This window comes from Danio aesculapii, chromosome 20 (genome assembly GCF_903798145.1).
Source record: "Danio aesculapii chromosome 20, fDanAes4.1, whole genome shotgun sequence".
NCBI lineage: Eukaryota > Metazoa > Chordata > Actinopteri > Cypriniformes > Danionidae > Danio > Danio aesculapii.
In genome coordinates, this window is record NC_079454.1 from 24,907,190 (window position 1) to 24,924,388 (window position 17,199).

At 35.7% G+C, this 17,199-nt stretch overlaps 1 protein-coding gene across 1 annotated transcript in view; it reads left to right on the forward strand.

The window, feature by feature from the left end:
* sh3rf1 (SH3 domain containing ring finger 1) overlaps window positions 1–17,199 on the forward strand; it is a 99,727-nt gene that overhangs the window by 71,680 nt on the left and 10,848 nt on the right. Inside the window, exons 6-9 of the mRNA XM_056481169.1 lie at window positions 6,512–6,622; window positions 13,430–13,560; window positions 15,291–15,461; window positions 16,391–16,659. Of these exons, the coding sequence (XP_056337144.1) occupies window positions 6,512–6,622; window positions 13,430–13,560; window positions 15,291–15,461; window positions 16,391–16,659 (682 nt within the window). The remainder of the gene's footprint in view (window positions 1–6,511; window positions 6,623–13,429; window positions 13,561–15,290; window positions 15,462–16,390; window positions 16,660–17,199) is intronic.

The following is a 17,199-nucleotide window of genomic DNA, read 5'->3' on the forward strand; positions in this document are numbered from 1 at the left end:
TGTATTGTATATTTAATAGTATATGTTTTTGCTATGAATATAGCCAATGCTGCTAATAAACCTAAATAAATAAATAGATAAATGCTTTGTGGATGTCCTGTCTTGTTGATATGGTTATACGCATTACTACGGAGATATGTTAATACGCAGCTGTCAATGAATTCGGTGGGCGGGGAAACCGCACTTCTGTCACGTTGCGGTGGGCCTCAAAATGGGAGGGATTTAGATCCTATTTTAACATCAGGAAATTAAAAGAAGAGACTTACTGTGTTTATAACACCCTAATATGACTGTGTACACACTATACCTACACACAGTTCTGTCCAATCAGCTTACAAAAGATGATTTTCATCATAGGTGCCTTTTAACTGAAAATACATTTTGGTATTTTTGCTTCTCAACATTCTTCAAAATAAGCTTTTGACAAAAGAAACTTCATTTTTTTAGGTTAACTAACTCTTTAGTATGACTATTGCGGGGTTGTACTGCAGTACAATAGGATCCTTGTGAGAAAAAAAAGTGTTGGCAAAAGAAATGTGCATGATTTCAGCGCTGTGGAAATGTTGGCCTGTACGCAGCTGTGCTCTCATCCAGCTGTTGGCTTATTTTATCCAATCAGCAATCACTGATGTCATTCTCACCTGCAGGAAGTGGCGTGTCAACCAAAATAACACAGCACTTGTGAGTTGTTTTTGTGAGCCCTCCAGTATGTTCATAGCCCACGCATCGACTCACTCAGTACCTTGTACAATCAAACCTGCAGGGTGTGACTTGAGAGCTGATGTACCCTGAAGCTGAGCAGGCCTGTGGCAGAGAGATATGCTGCTGGAGAGATGCGCGCACACATAATTCAACACTCCTCTGGCTCTCTGTGGGGAAACAGTCAGCTTTAGCTCCCAGGTCATTGCGCTCTTGCAGAAGTTACACTGTTCAAAGTGAATACAGAGTTTTGGACACTTTCTGCTGGAGAAATCCTCTGCTTGTTTGCAGATGACACTAGTTTTTTTTGTAGCAGGACATTAATAGGTTAAGATTTAAGTCAATATTATATGAAAATTGATACCATTTTTTTTTTGTCAGTTTTGACAGTGTTTGACATCAATTCAGTAAATGACATGACACTTCTCTATGGGGACATGTCCCAGATTTTTTTCAAACATTTGAAAAGAAGCAATAGTTGGGACAAAGTGAAAGACCTGCATTTTTTTCTTTTTAATAAAGAATGAATTATAAATTAATGAATTGATAATTTAATAATTTATACTTGCGATTGGCCCGTGACCCACAAGTTCTCAAAAATTGATGGCCTCGTCCCGGAAGTGTAAAAAAGGATGGTTTAATTACAAGGTTAATGTAACACAGTCCAGTGAAGATAAATGTACAGTGACCTATTTCCCAAAAAGGTATGTACAACAAAAAAAAACAAAACAAAGTAACAACTCAAATAAATAAAACAAAATACGATATATACAACACAACACAAAACAATATATCTACAATATATTAGAGAGAAACTTATCTACGTCACACTGACACTAGATAACAGGGGGGGATTGCTTACGGTTCTGCCACAACACGCTCGCTAGCCAGGTAAACTGACCCCGTTTCTGAGTCTGCCATCTCCTCTTAAAGGCTAGACTCCGCCCCCTTTTTTGGAGCATACCATAAACGTGTAATTGCAGTTAAATGTCTACATTACCACATTAAACATTTAAATGTGGCTTTCCTAAATATAAAGCACACAGCTACTTATAGGATCTGGCATCCATATATAAATAAACAAACAACAGAGGTTTAATTTAACTAAGATTAAATGACAACTTTTTTCTGTTTATCTCAGATTTATACAAAAATATATAGATATGCCATTTTCATCAAACCTTTAAGGTGCTGTTTCCACATGGTTTTAGCATTGTTTTTCATTGATCTGGATGCAAGTGGTCAGCTGGGATGCATGCAATCAAATGCATCTCTTGTAACCACTTATGCTCAAATTTCATTGAGAACCTTCTTCTTTTTAAGGAAAGAGCTCAGCAGCCATATTTGTAATCCCTCCAGGCAGCTGTTTCAAGCATACAAAACCAAGTCCAATCTTGACTGATGAAATCCTGAAATCTTAAAAACTGATTCATGAACTTTAAGATATTTTATATTTCAGATCACCTATTAGATTTAAAAAATAAATTATTGGCTGTAATGGTTTATAAACAAATTGTATTAATCCAGTGGAGCAAAGTATGAATCTGTTATTAACTGTACTTTCCTACAACATCTTTCATAAATTGAAGTGTAAAAAGTGACTTGAAATTGGCCCTCTGTTTTAACCATCCAAGTGCGCACACACATTTTGAGTGAGGAGTGAGAACACCAGGAATCCAACCTGCAACTTTTGGGTTACAAGTCCAACTCACTGACCATTAGCCAACAACTGCCTCCAACATGAAAAATTCAACGTGAACAGTTGTATTATGGAGCAGTCCTATCAAGTTTGTTTCTATCTACGCCCAGAAATGGTCAAATGTAGGGAAGCTCTAGCTGTTTTTTGTATCCACTTGTGATTTGATTGGCAAAAATTGCATTTTTAGGTGTTCATGTTCATGCCTCAATGTCTTAATATTACATATGCAAACACAGCAGTCCCTCATTCTATATTTAGTGTTGAGTTTAGTGCCAATTCTTGCACTTTAAATGGCTTGGCCTTTTCTCATACCCATTTCATTACCTGTAATGAATTTAGCAGTGCCATAGCTGGAGAAGCCTGTGGTTTGACCTTGCTCTCTTGGAGACGTTCTGGTCATGAAATGAGAAGTACAGATCTAAATCTGGACCTGAGGGGAAAAAAGTCATGTCATTAATGACAAATGCCATACCAGGACAGTCATGCAATATGCAAAAGAGTTGCATCTCCCTCAGGTACTGAGAGAAGGAAAGAACAGGAAATTGAATCTAACTTGAAAGTAAATTGCGGATCTTATCATTTCTGCAGAATTAAATCCATGTCTATTTTTTGATGGACTATTTTGAGCTACTCTCTAAATACCTTTAGATTTTTTTTTCTTTTAAATCCCTTTTTGAAGACAAAGGCAAAGAGTTTTCGCTCAAAAAGAGCACATCACGCACGCATCAGGACTTGATCTAGATATTGAATGTCACAACACAAAAAAAATCTCTGCAGCGCGCCCCTTTGAACCTATAATTCTGTTTGATTCTGGCTTGTTTGTTGTGTCTCTCAAAGGTTCGGTTGATCCTGAAAATGTATGTTTATTTCTGTAGGTTCTGTATGAAACTCTCTGATCTCAATATCTGAGGACTTAAAGGAATTTACCATACACAAGACACACCACCCACGCTCATAGCTGCCCTAGGTGGTCTGTTCATGTGATATTAATGTTTTCTGACAAAGCCTGGGCATAAAGCTCCCGTTTTTATTCCTCATTTATGACCTCTTGTTAGTCATAAAGGAGAACTAAAATAACTAGAGACTGAGTGGAAATTGCTCAGGTAGCGAATGCACCAATGGAAAGATTCAACATGAAGGTTAAGATATCTTTGTGTTTATGAGCGCTTGGCTATGTAAAAATGCTGTGTGAGTGATCACTGTCCAAATACAATTGTATTGGAGAAATAATTATGCTTACTACTTGTTTATACTAATTATACTACATCCCTTAGTGACAGAAAAGTTTTTAGGATTCAGATGTCTGTTAGGTTTTTGGTTTAGTTGCATGTGAAGGTCACAATTTACAACAACTATCCATTAGTTAATGTTGGTTAATGTATTTACTAACATGAACTTGAGCAGAATTTGTAATCACAGTTCGACATTTATTCATGTATTATTAAAAGCCAAAGTTAGCTTTGTTAACGTTAGTGAATGCACTTTTAGAACTAACAATTGAAGACCAAAGAACTAACTATTTTCATTAACTGACATTAACAAAGATAATAGTTTGTTCACGCTAGAAAATAAATGGAATACTAATGGAACCTGCTTGTAAAACGATACCCCTGTAATAATAAACAATTTATTGTTATTACTATTGTAATTATGTGGAAAAAAAGAAATAGCTTTGTTTTTTTGCTCCAATTCTGCATAAACAAGGCAAAAAGAGTTAAAAAATTGTAATTTTTAAAAATTCTTAATTTGTAAATATTAAAATTTGTCTTAAATATATTTCTAATTGACTATCTTTATAAATGTATCATTGAATTGTTGATTCTCTAGATTCATTCAAAAAAATTGGAAATACCACAGGGTTATTCTGAGATGTGAAAATAAAAAAAACTAGTTAAAAAGCTAGCTTAAATGATAAAACAATGTGCGTAAATTCTAGTAATACTGTAAAATGAGCAGTTACTGTATAACTATTGCAATATGTAATAACAATAAAATAAATTGGTGTAAAATTAAATGATGAGCTTATTAAGCTAATCTGAAATCTGTATCAGCACCCACCTAGGGGAGTGCCATGCCTCACATTTGGTTTACCCAAGCATAGGCCTTCATGTGGTTAGTCATAAAGGAGAACTAAAATAACTAGAGACTGAGTGGAAATTGCTCAGGTAGCAAATGCCCCAATGAAAAGATTCAACTTGAAGAGTGCTATCTTTGTTTTTATGAGCGCTTTTACTATGTAAAAATCCTATGTGAGTGATCACTGTTCAAATACAATCGTATAGGAGAAATGACCATGCTTACTAAGTTTTTAGGCTTCAGGTGACCTTTTTTGAATTCGTTGCATGTAAAGGTCACAATTTACAACAAGTATCCATTATGCCACATTAATGTTGGTTAAAGACCAAGCTGTGATCATTATTTTTTTCGTATTGTGATACAGTTCCTAGAGCAGGGGTCACCAATCTCGGTCCTGGAGGGCCGGTGTCCCTCCAGGATTTTGCTCCAACTTGCCTCAACACACCTGCCTGGATGTTTCTAGTATACCTACGAAGACCTTGATTAGCTTATTCAGATGTGTTTGATTAGGGTTGGAGCCAAAATCTGCAGGACACCGGCCCTCCAGGAACAAGTTTGGTGATCACTGTCTTAGAGAAACAGAATATTAAATGAAAAATCAGTGGGCGTGGCTTGTTTTTTTTCAGTATGATTGTAGTAAAGTAGGCATTTCATTCAGCAAGATGGGGAAATTGTTTGGGGAGAGTTATTACAACCTAACAGACACCTCCTCCTGACCATTTCTGTTTGTTGTCAAAACTGACAGTTAGAGCAGTGTGGTTAAATATATTAGCCACTCCCATTTGATAAGATATAGGTAATCTGACAATGTAAAAGCAGAAAGTGCGTTTCCAGATTTCAATTAAAGATTAGAAGGGCAGACTATTTTCCCCACAAAACTAGCAACGTGAGCTAACAAAATCATATGCTTAGTTTTGATTTCTTGTGGACTTTAAGGTATTTACTAACATGAACTTTAGCATTTATTGATCACAGTTATTGATCACATGAACTTTTATTAATGGATTATTAAAAGACAAAGTTAGCTTAGTTAGTTTAACTAAAAATGAAGACCAAAGAACAACAAAGAACTAACTTTTTTTTCAATCACTAACAATAACAAATAACAAAAAAAAAAAATAATAGTTTGTTTACTTTAGTAAATACATGGTGGAATACTAATGGAACCTGCTTGTAAAACGTTACCCCTGTAATTATACACAATCACAGCTCATTGCTCAATCCAAAAAGTTTTGTTAAATATATTTCCTATTGACTGGCTTTGTGAATGGATCATTTAATCAGTGATTCTCTAGAGTCGTTCAAAAAAGCATATAGGAAACACCACCGGGTTATTCTGAGATGTGAAAATGTTCTGCCTTTGGTTTGTTTGGAACTTGTTTTAAGTTATGTTAATGGTTTAAAACTAGTTTAAATGATAAAATAATGTATGTAACTTTTTGTACTGCAAAATGAGCAATTACTGGATAACTATTGCAATATGTAATTACAGTGAAATAAATTGGTGTAAAATAAATGAGTTTGTTAATCTAATCTGAAATCTGAATCAGCACCCACCTGAGGGATTGCCATTCCTCACATTTGGTTTACCCAAGCATAGGCCTTCATATGGTCTCTGTCAACCAATCATCAATCTGTTTGCTCTCTCATGCACGTCAGTCGAAATAAAAGTGATTTTCACACGCGACTAAGCTCACCAGAGGCAAGTTCTCATTGGTCATGACATTTTAAGGCCATCAGTGTTGTTCTTGAGGTGGATTGATTTCAGGCTTGAACAACACATGTAAAGTCGGGTCGACGTGTAGCTCCAAACATGTCTGGTTGGATTAAAGTTTGTTTATTTAAACAACAGTCATCGGGTGCACATACGTGTGTGGCGATCCGCCCAAATTTCTCACGGCTGTATGCCTTTCTGTGTCATCCCCACAGCAGAATTTCACTGTCTCATAACATGCTTCTACTTGTCAGTTGACAATGTGGCTATGGCTCAGGAAAGGTTGATTAACTTGTCGTTTCTTCTTGTTTACCTTCTCCTAGGTTCACATTTGCACAACAGGACTCATTGTGACTCCTCCACCAAGCAGTCCTGTCACCACAGCGACAGTTTTCACATTTCCTCCAGAAACCAGCTATGCCTCTATTCCAGTGGTGAGTCTAAAAAAACACAGTTTACTTGACATCTCAACCTTTAAGTTTATTCAGAAGTCTATACAGATGGCATTTTCTGACCTTTGTGTATAAAGTGACCTTGTCTATTCATCAGTACTCACATGCAGACCTATAATTACCCATTTTTGAAACTATCTGTTTACATGCCAAAACAATATATAGGTTGAAACTACTAAAATGTCGATAAAATTGGTCGGAGCTGAGATTAAAATGCCATGATAGTTGAAATGAAGTGAAATACACCCATAAATGATGAGCTACTGGCAACCCTAAATAATATAAATGCACAAGTACATGAATATAAATTCATACAATGGTTATGGTCAGTTTTGAACTGTTGAATTTGAAAGATTATTGATTGTTGTTGTTCAATATTTTTTTTCTTTTCTATTTTTGGATAGCAAAGTTGAATAATTTCGTAGAGGTCATTTAATACAGAGATTAACTTTTTTTGTTTTATTATTATTATTATTATTTTTTTTTTTGCATTGACTGACTAGGTTAAAACATATCACTTTCTTCTGTTATGTAATCCATCTAAAATTGTACAATTTTTATCAAAAGGAAACCTTAAAAAACTGTTTTAGATTTTTATCTTATATATTATCATTATTATATATGTATTTTACCTTGTATATTATTTATTGCTGTTGATTTTCTTTATTTGTTAGAATATTTTTATAATTATAGAAAATTGGTATTTATAAAACCTGGTAAAATTGATCTATTTTTATTGTTTGCCATGACATAGCCATAGAAGCTAAAATGGCAATAAAATTAAAACTCTCTCTCTCTCTCTATCTTCTGTTATGTGTATATTAAATGGTTTTGTCAATTCATCACTTGCATGCAGCCATATTAATTAACTATTTTGGGAACGCTTTATCTGAAGTTTTTTTTTATTTTGTTTCACATATTCAGTATGCTTACTACAGTAATATTGCAATGAATAATGCACAATTCTATGAAACCAATGTCTCTTTAAGGCAAGTCATTTCAGACTTCGCTTCTCAGGCAGTAGCTCGGGCAGACTGTCTGAATGGGGAAACATCAAACTCTCCAAAACTGTTTTCCGAGCTTATGATTACATTACAAATTTGGAATTACTATAAAATTAAGCAACAACTGTTTCATTTCTAAACATTCCAATCAAAGATAATCTGCAAATTTTCAGGGTGCCCAAGGGAATGCGCATGTGCACTTGAAAGGAACGAGATCACGTCACCAACCTCATTTATGGTAGTGTTTATCCTCTGGATAATGATCATCTGATCACGCTGGTCTTCTGAAGTAATCCATAACTTGGTCTTGATGGTGAATCTCCTCCAGAAATAACAGCGACTGAGTAGTTGCTGTCATGTGATGTGTGTTTGACAGGACAGACTGTACCTCGTGTTCATTTCATGCAGATTACATAACCAAAAAACTTTTGTTTTCAAGTGCAGTTGGTTCACAAGTACAGATTTCAAACTTCATTTGGATTTATTTCTGAGAAGCAAGTATTCAATGAGAAAAACCTCTCGTAAAAGCACAAATTCCTTCATGTTGTCCCAACACAAACCGATTCAAATCATTTTTACAAATTTAAGTGGATTGAACAAAATTAGTAGTCCAAAAAAAATTAAAAATTATGTTTCAACTCATTTTAAATAAGTAGTTTGAACAAGCTGCAATATAATCCTTTTTTTGAGTGTGTTCATCCGTACTCGCATGCAACTCTTATTATTCAACACTGAAATTTTAGGCAAGCCATAAAAGTGTCCCATATTTGCCATTTTAAAAATGTGTCTTTTGATTGATAACCTGTGATTTGACAGCTCTTTTTTTATGTCAGCTTTAAAATCAATCACGTTTTACAAAGTTTTGATTACTTGTGGAAAGGTTTCTGTTCACAATATGGACACAGTCGATCTGTTCTCAAGTCCTGTGGGTAAAAACTTGGGACGTGCGAAATTAGATGTTTTTGAAATCGATTTGTCACTCTCCAGGAGTCCTGTATAATTACACTTGTTCATACCAGACACATTCAGACATCAGAAGTCCTCAGGGAGTTCACACAAGATACTTGCGGTCAAAAAGAGAACGAAACAGAGAACGGAGGGGTCTTGGGTGGGGAATATTTGCAATAACTTCAAAAGTTGAAATCAAAGTCTCATAATGCAATTTAAAAGAATAAAAATAAATATCCATAAATCTTGAACCCCCGTAAAACTGTTTGTTAATATACACCAGGGGTCACCAATCTCGGTCCTGGAGGGCCAGTGTCCCTGCAGGGTTTAGCTCCAACTTGCCTCAACACACCTGCCTGGGTGTTTCAAGTATAACTAGTAACACCTTGATTAGCTTGTTCAGGTGTGTTTGATTAGGGTTGGAGCTAAAATCTGCAGGACACCGGCCCTCCAGGAACAAGTTTGGTGACCACTGATATACACAGACAAATACACACACATTTATAACATGTGTGTGCAAGTGCATTCATGTGTGTGTACGCACATATTGTTTATGGTCCATATTTGAACACTGAGGTAATTATTGAGAGATTATAGTAGGACATGGTAACTTTTAACATTTCTATTTATTTTTTATTTTGATGCCCCTGCCATCCGAAACTACGCCTCCTGAAATTGCGAACGCACACTTTAAAGATGGCAGAGGCCAACTAGATTGTCATTCACCAGTTAGAAAACCTTGTAGTACTTTATAATACTACAATTCCTGTATGATTCCTGAATGAAAACTGTATTATATTTAGTACATTTTCAGTTGTGTAGCAAGCAAAACTTGTCATAATGTGCAGTATTTCATGCATGCAAGGATAGCTGGTCTCACTCTCTCGCAGGTTTTGTCCTAAAGCCACTACTGTGTGCTTGGTGGTTGGCCAACAGCGTGCAGGAAATACACTTATTACGAAGCCATACTTACATGCTATTTCAGACCGAATATTCAAAGTAGACAATATAGGGAGCACGTCACAGGTTGTCTGTTCAAAAATGAAACAATGTGAATATAAAACCAACTTTAGCTCAGTAAAGCAGGCTAGCGCTATTTACTGATGTTTTGTTGTTAAACTGAATAAAAATCTACATTATCGATGCTGTAAAACGAACCCTATGAAATAGAAATTAGTCACATCAATCGTTCGCCGGAAGATTTCAATGGCTGAACAACACTTCTGTGCATATAACCCATTCGTAATAACAAAATCGACATAAGCTTTGTGTGACAGTTTTAAAACAGAACATTACCTCTCTAAAATAAATACTTCAGCCATGGTGTGGTCCTTCCTCCAGCGTTACAAAGTAACTCCAATATTGATTCAGGATTTTAAAAAGTATTGATTCAGCAGTTGTTTTACCGCTGTCACACCCGAGTGAACGCACATTGGTGGATCTGCGTGAGCAGAGGTGCGCAGTTGTACAAATCTACATTTGTTGACAGTTTGGGCTACTTATCAAAATTATGGCAATTATTGGCCCAACAATATTTACCCAGAATATAAAAATACATTTAGATTATTTACTTTAATCATTACTATTGGAATGTGAAGAAACTTTCAACCAGCACAACAAAAAAGGTTTCTGAAGACACCTACTGCTCCTTTAATTGTAATTTTTCTGGCAGTTTTCTGGCGACCTCTGATTAAGTGGAATCGCTGAAGGAAAGTGTAATTTTTCTGTTATGACAGCTGAATTTTTTGCATCATTTGCTGAATGAAAAGTTTATAAGAACAGCATTTATTTGAAATAGATTTTTTTGTAACATTCGGCTGAAAGTTTTAATTTATTTAAAAAATAACCTTTTGAGCAGGATGGAAACACAAACACACTCACATAACCAAAGCAGAACCTCTTATTCGAATATACCTTTGCATGTACACCAATATATACACACACACACACACACACACACACACACACACACACACACTCAAATCACAACACTAAACGAGGACAGTTTGCCATCTGATAGCCCTTCATCTCCCTCAACACAAACACACACATCATTTGAGGGAGTTGTGTGGGCCTCAGGCTGGACACTAATGGCTCTCTGAGATTGATGTGTGTGGGTACGGTTTCCTTTTGTTTTCAATGCATTGTTTTTGTAAAGGTAGCCTTAGCGTGCATCGGTTTCCCTCTGATCTTGTTTGCAGGATTTAAAAGCAACAGCTCTTTTAGTTTTTTAAATGCAGTAAATTAAGCAATTTAAACGAGACCAATTAATTAATGAAATACGATAGTCAAAAAGCATTAGCCTTGTAGGAGAACTTGAAATAAACGGGAAAACGTGGCTTGAAGCAACAAAACAAGAATTGTTTTCATAGTGGTGCCACTGGGCTCATAAAGTCTGTGTGCAGATGTGTGCGTTGGTCCATATGGAAGCGATTTATCCTTCTTCAGCCAGACATGTAGCCAGGCTGGATATCCACCAATCACAACACCTGCCACAGCCAAAAGACCCGCTTGTTAGCAAGCAGCACACAAGCTGGACAGTCACAGGCAGTGGGATTAGGGCTTTATGGCATTGTCTAAACTTAGATTGAGATCGCTCTGACATAATATTCTGCCACATATACAGTGGAGATCAAAATTAGAGAATTATTTATACACACTTGATCTTTTTTTAATACATATTGTAATCTTATTCAAAATCTGAAGAAGTTTTAATTGTGACTGTACAATTGTAGTAAAGTGTTTGACAAAATAACCAAGGCACTTAAACCAAAATCCAAAATTAGACTGTAGCCTGAACAACTAAAAAGACACCTCCTCCTCCCCAGTTCACTGCCTCATTCAGTCTTTCCTTAATATGACAACCATCAAAGTTTTCCATCAGGCCTGATTGAATTAAATTAACTTTGGTCCAGTTTTCTGTTTTGCGCTTCAGCAAAGAAATTTAAGGAAATTGTAGCTCATTCTCTAATTTTGATTTCCACTGTACATTTTGAGATGCATATATGTGAATAGATAGTATATGTATTAACAATAAAATTCAAAACAAGAGGCGACACGGTGGCTCAGTGGTTCGCACTGTCGCCTCACAGCAAGTAGGTCGCTGGTTCAAGTCCCGACTGGTCAGTTGGCATTTCTGTGTGGAGTTTGCATGTTCTCCCCGTTTTCATGTGAGTTTCCTCCAGATGCTCCGGTTTCCCCCACAGTCCAAAGACATGCAGTACAGGAGAATTGAATAAACTAAATTGGCCGTAGTCTATGTGTGTATGGGTGTTTCCCAGTACTGGGTTGCAGCTGGAAGAGCATCTGCTGTCTAAAACATATGATGGATGAGTTGGCGGTTCATTCCGCTGTGGCGACCCCTGATGAATAGAGTAGGGTCTGTCTGCGGACTGCAAGACAGGGGCGTAACATAAAGGGGCCTTAGGGGCGTAACTTGTAGTACGTTAGAGGCGTAACTTGAAGTTATGGAGCCATGTCAAAACTATGTTCTCAGCAAGATGGCGCTGTACATATTAACTTCTACTACACCTACTCCACACCTAAACCCAAACAGTTATTAAAGTCTATACGTACCCTTATCCTAACCATCATCATTATGTCTACACCTTCCCTAAACCTAAACCCAATTATCATAGTTATTAATGTCTACAACTACCCCAACCCTTAACCCAACCATCACAGTTATTGAAGTCTATACCTTCCCCAACCCTTAACCCAACTATCACAGTTATTAACGTCTATACCTTCCCCAACCCTTAACCCAACCATCACAGTTATTAACGTCTATACCTTCCCCAACCCTTAACCCAACCATCACAGTTATTAACGTCTATACCTTCCCCTAACCCTAAACCCAACCATCACAATTATTAACGTCTATACCTTCCCCAACCCTTAACCCAACTATCACAGTTATTAACGTCTATACCTTCCCCAACCCTTAACCCAACCATCACAGTTATTGAAGTCTATACCTTCCCCAACCCTAAACCTAACTATCACAGTTATTAACGTCTATACCTTCCCCAACCCTTAACCCAACCATCACAGTTATTAACGTCTATACCTTCCCCTAACCCTAAACCCAACCATCACAATTATTAACGTCTATACCTTCCCCAACCCTAAACCCAACCATCACAATTATTAACGTCTATACCTTCCCCTAACCCTAAACCCAACCATCACAGTTATTAACGTCTATACCTTCCCCAACCCTAAACCCAACCATCACAGTTATTAACGTCTATACCTTCCCCAACACTTAACCCAACCATCACAGTTATTAACGTCTATACCTTCCCCTAACCCTAAACCCAACCATCACAGTTTTTAACGTACAGCTGCGAGTTGCAGAGACTTTCATACTTGACATACTCGCCATTGTACTGTTATTTGCAACCACTGGGAAATGCCAAATAGGCTCATCTTTATGGCAAAACAGATGAAGAAGTCACAGAGTGGATTTGCATGGTGGAGTTGCTAAATGAATGAATATAATAATATATCAAATGAATTGGTTGTGGATAAATTTGGAGAAAATTATGAACACATTTAATAATAAATGTTCTCTGGTTAGTATTTCCACCATCTTGCCAACAACATCTTGTTATGACATCTCGCATGGTTCAATCGGATGTCAATAACTGCAAGCTACGCCTCTAACTTATCTAACTCATGCCCCATCTTACAGTCCGCAGACAGATACACATGGATGAACAAAGGCACTTAGCCCAAGGAAATTGAATGAATGGATTCAAAACAAGAAGTAATGTACTGTTACATGCATAATTCTACTAGTGTTGTAAAACTAATTAGTGTTTGATTGTTTCAGGATGCTCTTCCTCCTCCACCTCCTCCTCCACCTCAGTCTCAGTCCTCAGTTGTTGGCGCTGCCGCCTTGAACGCTGGCCAAAGGCCATCACCCGCCGCGAGCGACCAGAGTGGCCGTCAGAGACCCACAGTGTGAGTGCAACATTAAATATACACACTTTAAATCAATTTACAGATGCATGCTGTTGAAGAGAGTATGAGAGAGTCCTTTCACCTCTCTGCTGTTAGCCAATGCAAGCTGACCGTGACTGAACACACAGGTGAGGGGTCAGAGGTCACGTCTAAAGGGAGTATGATTGTCACTGGGGAGTTAACCTGAGCCCTGACCCCCTCACCTTTCACCCTTTCTCTTCAGATGAACTAAACACAATACTAAACACACCTGATTTCTGTTGGCTTCGCTCATTGTGGCCTGACAGGAGAATTTTTATGCCTGTTGTTCATGGCGTTCCTGTTTACAAGTTTTTAAAAGCTTGGCAAATTATATATGCCTTGGAAATTATATTAATATACTACATTTTATGATTATGATAACTATGAGGAAACAGTGCCAGCCCGTGTTGATTGGCAGTACTGCATATAAAGTAAATTTACTTCAAATGTTCCTTATTTAAAATCATCAAATTGAATTGAATTGTATTTCAAACTTCTATTTTATTCTTATTGTGGCATTTAAATGTATTTATAAAATGTATTTATTAATTCCTATGATAGTAAGGCTTTCAGCATCATTACTCTTTACATTGCATCTTTCTTGGCACATTGTCATTCAGAAATCAATCTAATATGTTGGTTTACTACTCAAGGAACATTATTATCATTAAAGTTCTGCTGCTTGGATTTTTTTTTTTTTTTTTTTTTTTTAGTTTTGTTTTGTTTTTTGTTTTTGTTTAGTTTGAAAATTATAGTACAATAAAAAAGAGGGATCTGTGTTTTTTTCGTAGTCAAACATTTGAATAAACAGCATTTAAGTTCTTACATTTTGTAATGATGTAAAGTTGTTTCAAAACTATCTAATTCATTCTTGCTCTTAATGGTATTACCGAAAATAATGTATTTAGAAAAGAAATGAACCTGAGCTCAGGGTTTTAATATCAAAAGTAAAAATGTTTTTATTTTTAGTTATTTTTTTATAGTTAATATCAAAACTAAATATGTCAAAACATAAGCCACTATGTAAGCTAAAGCAGAATGTAAGCTTTCTTCTAATTCTTAAATTTCTATAATAATACTCTTTAATAAACTAAACTTTTAATTCAAATGAATATATACAGTTGAAGTCATAATTATTAGCCCCCCTGTTTATTTTTTTCCCCCAGTTTCTGTTTAACGAAATTTTCAACACATTTCTTATCATAATAGTTTTAATAACTCATCTCTAATAACTGATTTCTTTTATTTTTGCCATGATGACAGTAAATAATATTTGACTAGATATTTTTCAAGACACTTCTATACAGCTTAAAGTGACATTTAAAGGCTTAACTATGTTAATTAGGTTAACTAGGCAGGTTAGGGTAATTAGGCAAGTTATTAAATAAAGATGGTTTGTTCTGTAGACTATTGAAAAAATATATAGCTTAAAGAGGTTAATACTTTTGACCTTAAAATGTTTTAAAAAAAATAAAAAACTGCTTTTATTGTAGCTGAAATAAAACAAATAAGACTTTCTCCAGAAGAAAAAAATATTATCAGACATACTGTGAAAATGTCCTTGCTCTGTTTAACATCATTTGGGAAATATTTAAAAAAAAGAAAAGAAAAAAAATCAAAGGGGGGCTAATAATTCTGACTTCAACTGTAGGTGTCTGTGTGTGGTATTTATTTATTTTTTTAAATATTACCTGTTATTTTTCTTTCAGGTATGTGGCGATGTTTCCGTACTCACCCCGTAAGGAAGATGAGTTGGAGCTGAGAAAGGGTGAGATGTTTCTGGTGCTGGAGCGCTGTCAGGACGGCTGGTTTAAAGGAACATCCATGCACACCGGCAAGATCGGAGTGTTTCCTGGTAACTACATGAGTCCTGTCAGCAGGTATGACAAACACACACACACTAGTACATGTTATCACTCACACACACGCTATGAATTGAGGAAAGATTAGATTATGCTTTGGTTTTCCAGTGATGGATTTCCTTCAGGCAACCCAAACCACATACAAAGTCTCCACTTGCAATTAACCTGAGCTGGTTGTGTTCACACATAGGGTTGTTAAAATGTATAATAAAAGGTGTGCTTTTTAATGGAATTTATCAATCATCATGTTGATAAGCAGTTTAAAAAAACTTTAATGTAGGGGAAAACTTGTTTTTATGATGGGCAGTTTTGCAACTCTTCTTTTGCGCCCAGTTACATTTCATTGAATTCAGCACTCCCTTGTGGCAAATTGTAGAATTACAGACATATCCATTTATTACATTAAGACGTATCCCATAATTTAATTTTAATCTGAACAGTTATTTTTATTGAGTAGTTTATATGATGCAAATATGAAGCAATATACAGTATGTAGTACCCTTTAACACCCACATAGACTTATACAGTTGGAGGAAATTATAAGACAAAAGAATAACAGTTTAAAGAGTCTTTGTCATTGCTCCATGAACATAATTTTTTATTATCAGACATAAGATACAAAGGAAATAAACTAGTTGGATGCGTTAATTCTTTCCGTGTTTCTCTTTGATCACAATAAAAAAATATTTTGTCGACTTTTTTTGGTATCCAAATGTTTTGTCTTTCGAAGTTCACAATTTTTGGCTTTCGAAGATCTGGTTCCCAACTATTTTTCTTCAAAATGCATGTTTTTGTGTTCAACAAAGCTAAGTTTAGAACAGGGGGAGTAAATCATCTTTCAAATCAAATCATTTTCACAATGTGTTGTAATAGTGGAAGTCTGAAGAGAAGATCTGAACTGAGCAGCAGTCCTGATCCTCACACTTTTCTCTTTTCTTCTCCTGCAGGACTGTTTCTGGCAGCAGTCAACCTAAAGTCCCCCTGACTCTTTGCTCTCAGGCTGGACGTGGCGTCACCATCGTCAGCCCCTCCTCTGCTTTGGGGAGTGTGGACCTCAGCAAACCTCTTCCGGTCTGCCCAAACACCATCCCATCCTGCCCGCTGCCTGCTGCTGTGGTGACAGCTGCACATCTGCCCACCGGTCAGCACCCCAAAGTGCTCATGCACGTGACGTCACAGATGACTGTCAACCAGGCACGCAATGCAGTCAGAACAGGTAGAGTTATACACACGTTATAATGAATGGCACATTCAGTTTTAAATGATATTTTAATACTACATCTTTGGGGTCTTTGAGGTATAAATAGTTCCGAATATGAATTAGTTAAAAATATTAAAATATTAAAATAAATATAAAAAATATTAAAATATATAACATTTATATATTTATTGATTTAGTTTTAGTTTATCTACATTCATGCCTAATAATATTACTTGCTAACTTGACAAAAGTATATATAATTTTTTTTAACATTAATTAAAAACAAAAGTGTTGATTTTCAGTTCATGTTACCTTAAGTTTATTTAATAATACAAGTTTTTTTATTATTGTTTTAGTGACTAAATACTAATACTAATAAATGTTTTAGAAATCATTTTAATTGTTTACTAACTTGTTAACTAATTTTAACAAATTAATTCCTATAGTAGACTGCAGCAAATAAAACCTTATGCTATTTTAATATAATTTCTTTAGTAAATAGTAAAAATAATATAATAATAACTTAAATTAATAACTTATATTAATAATAATATT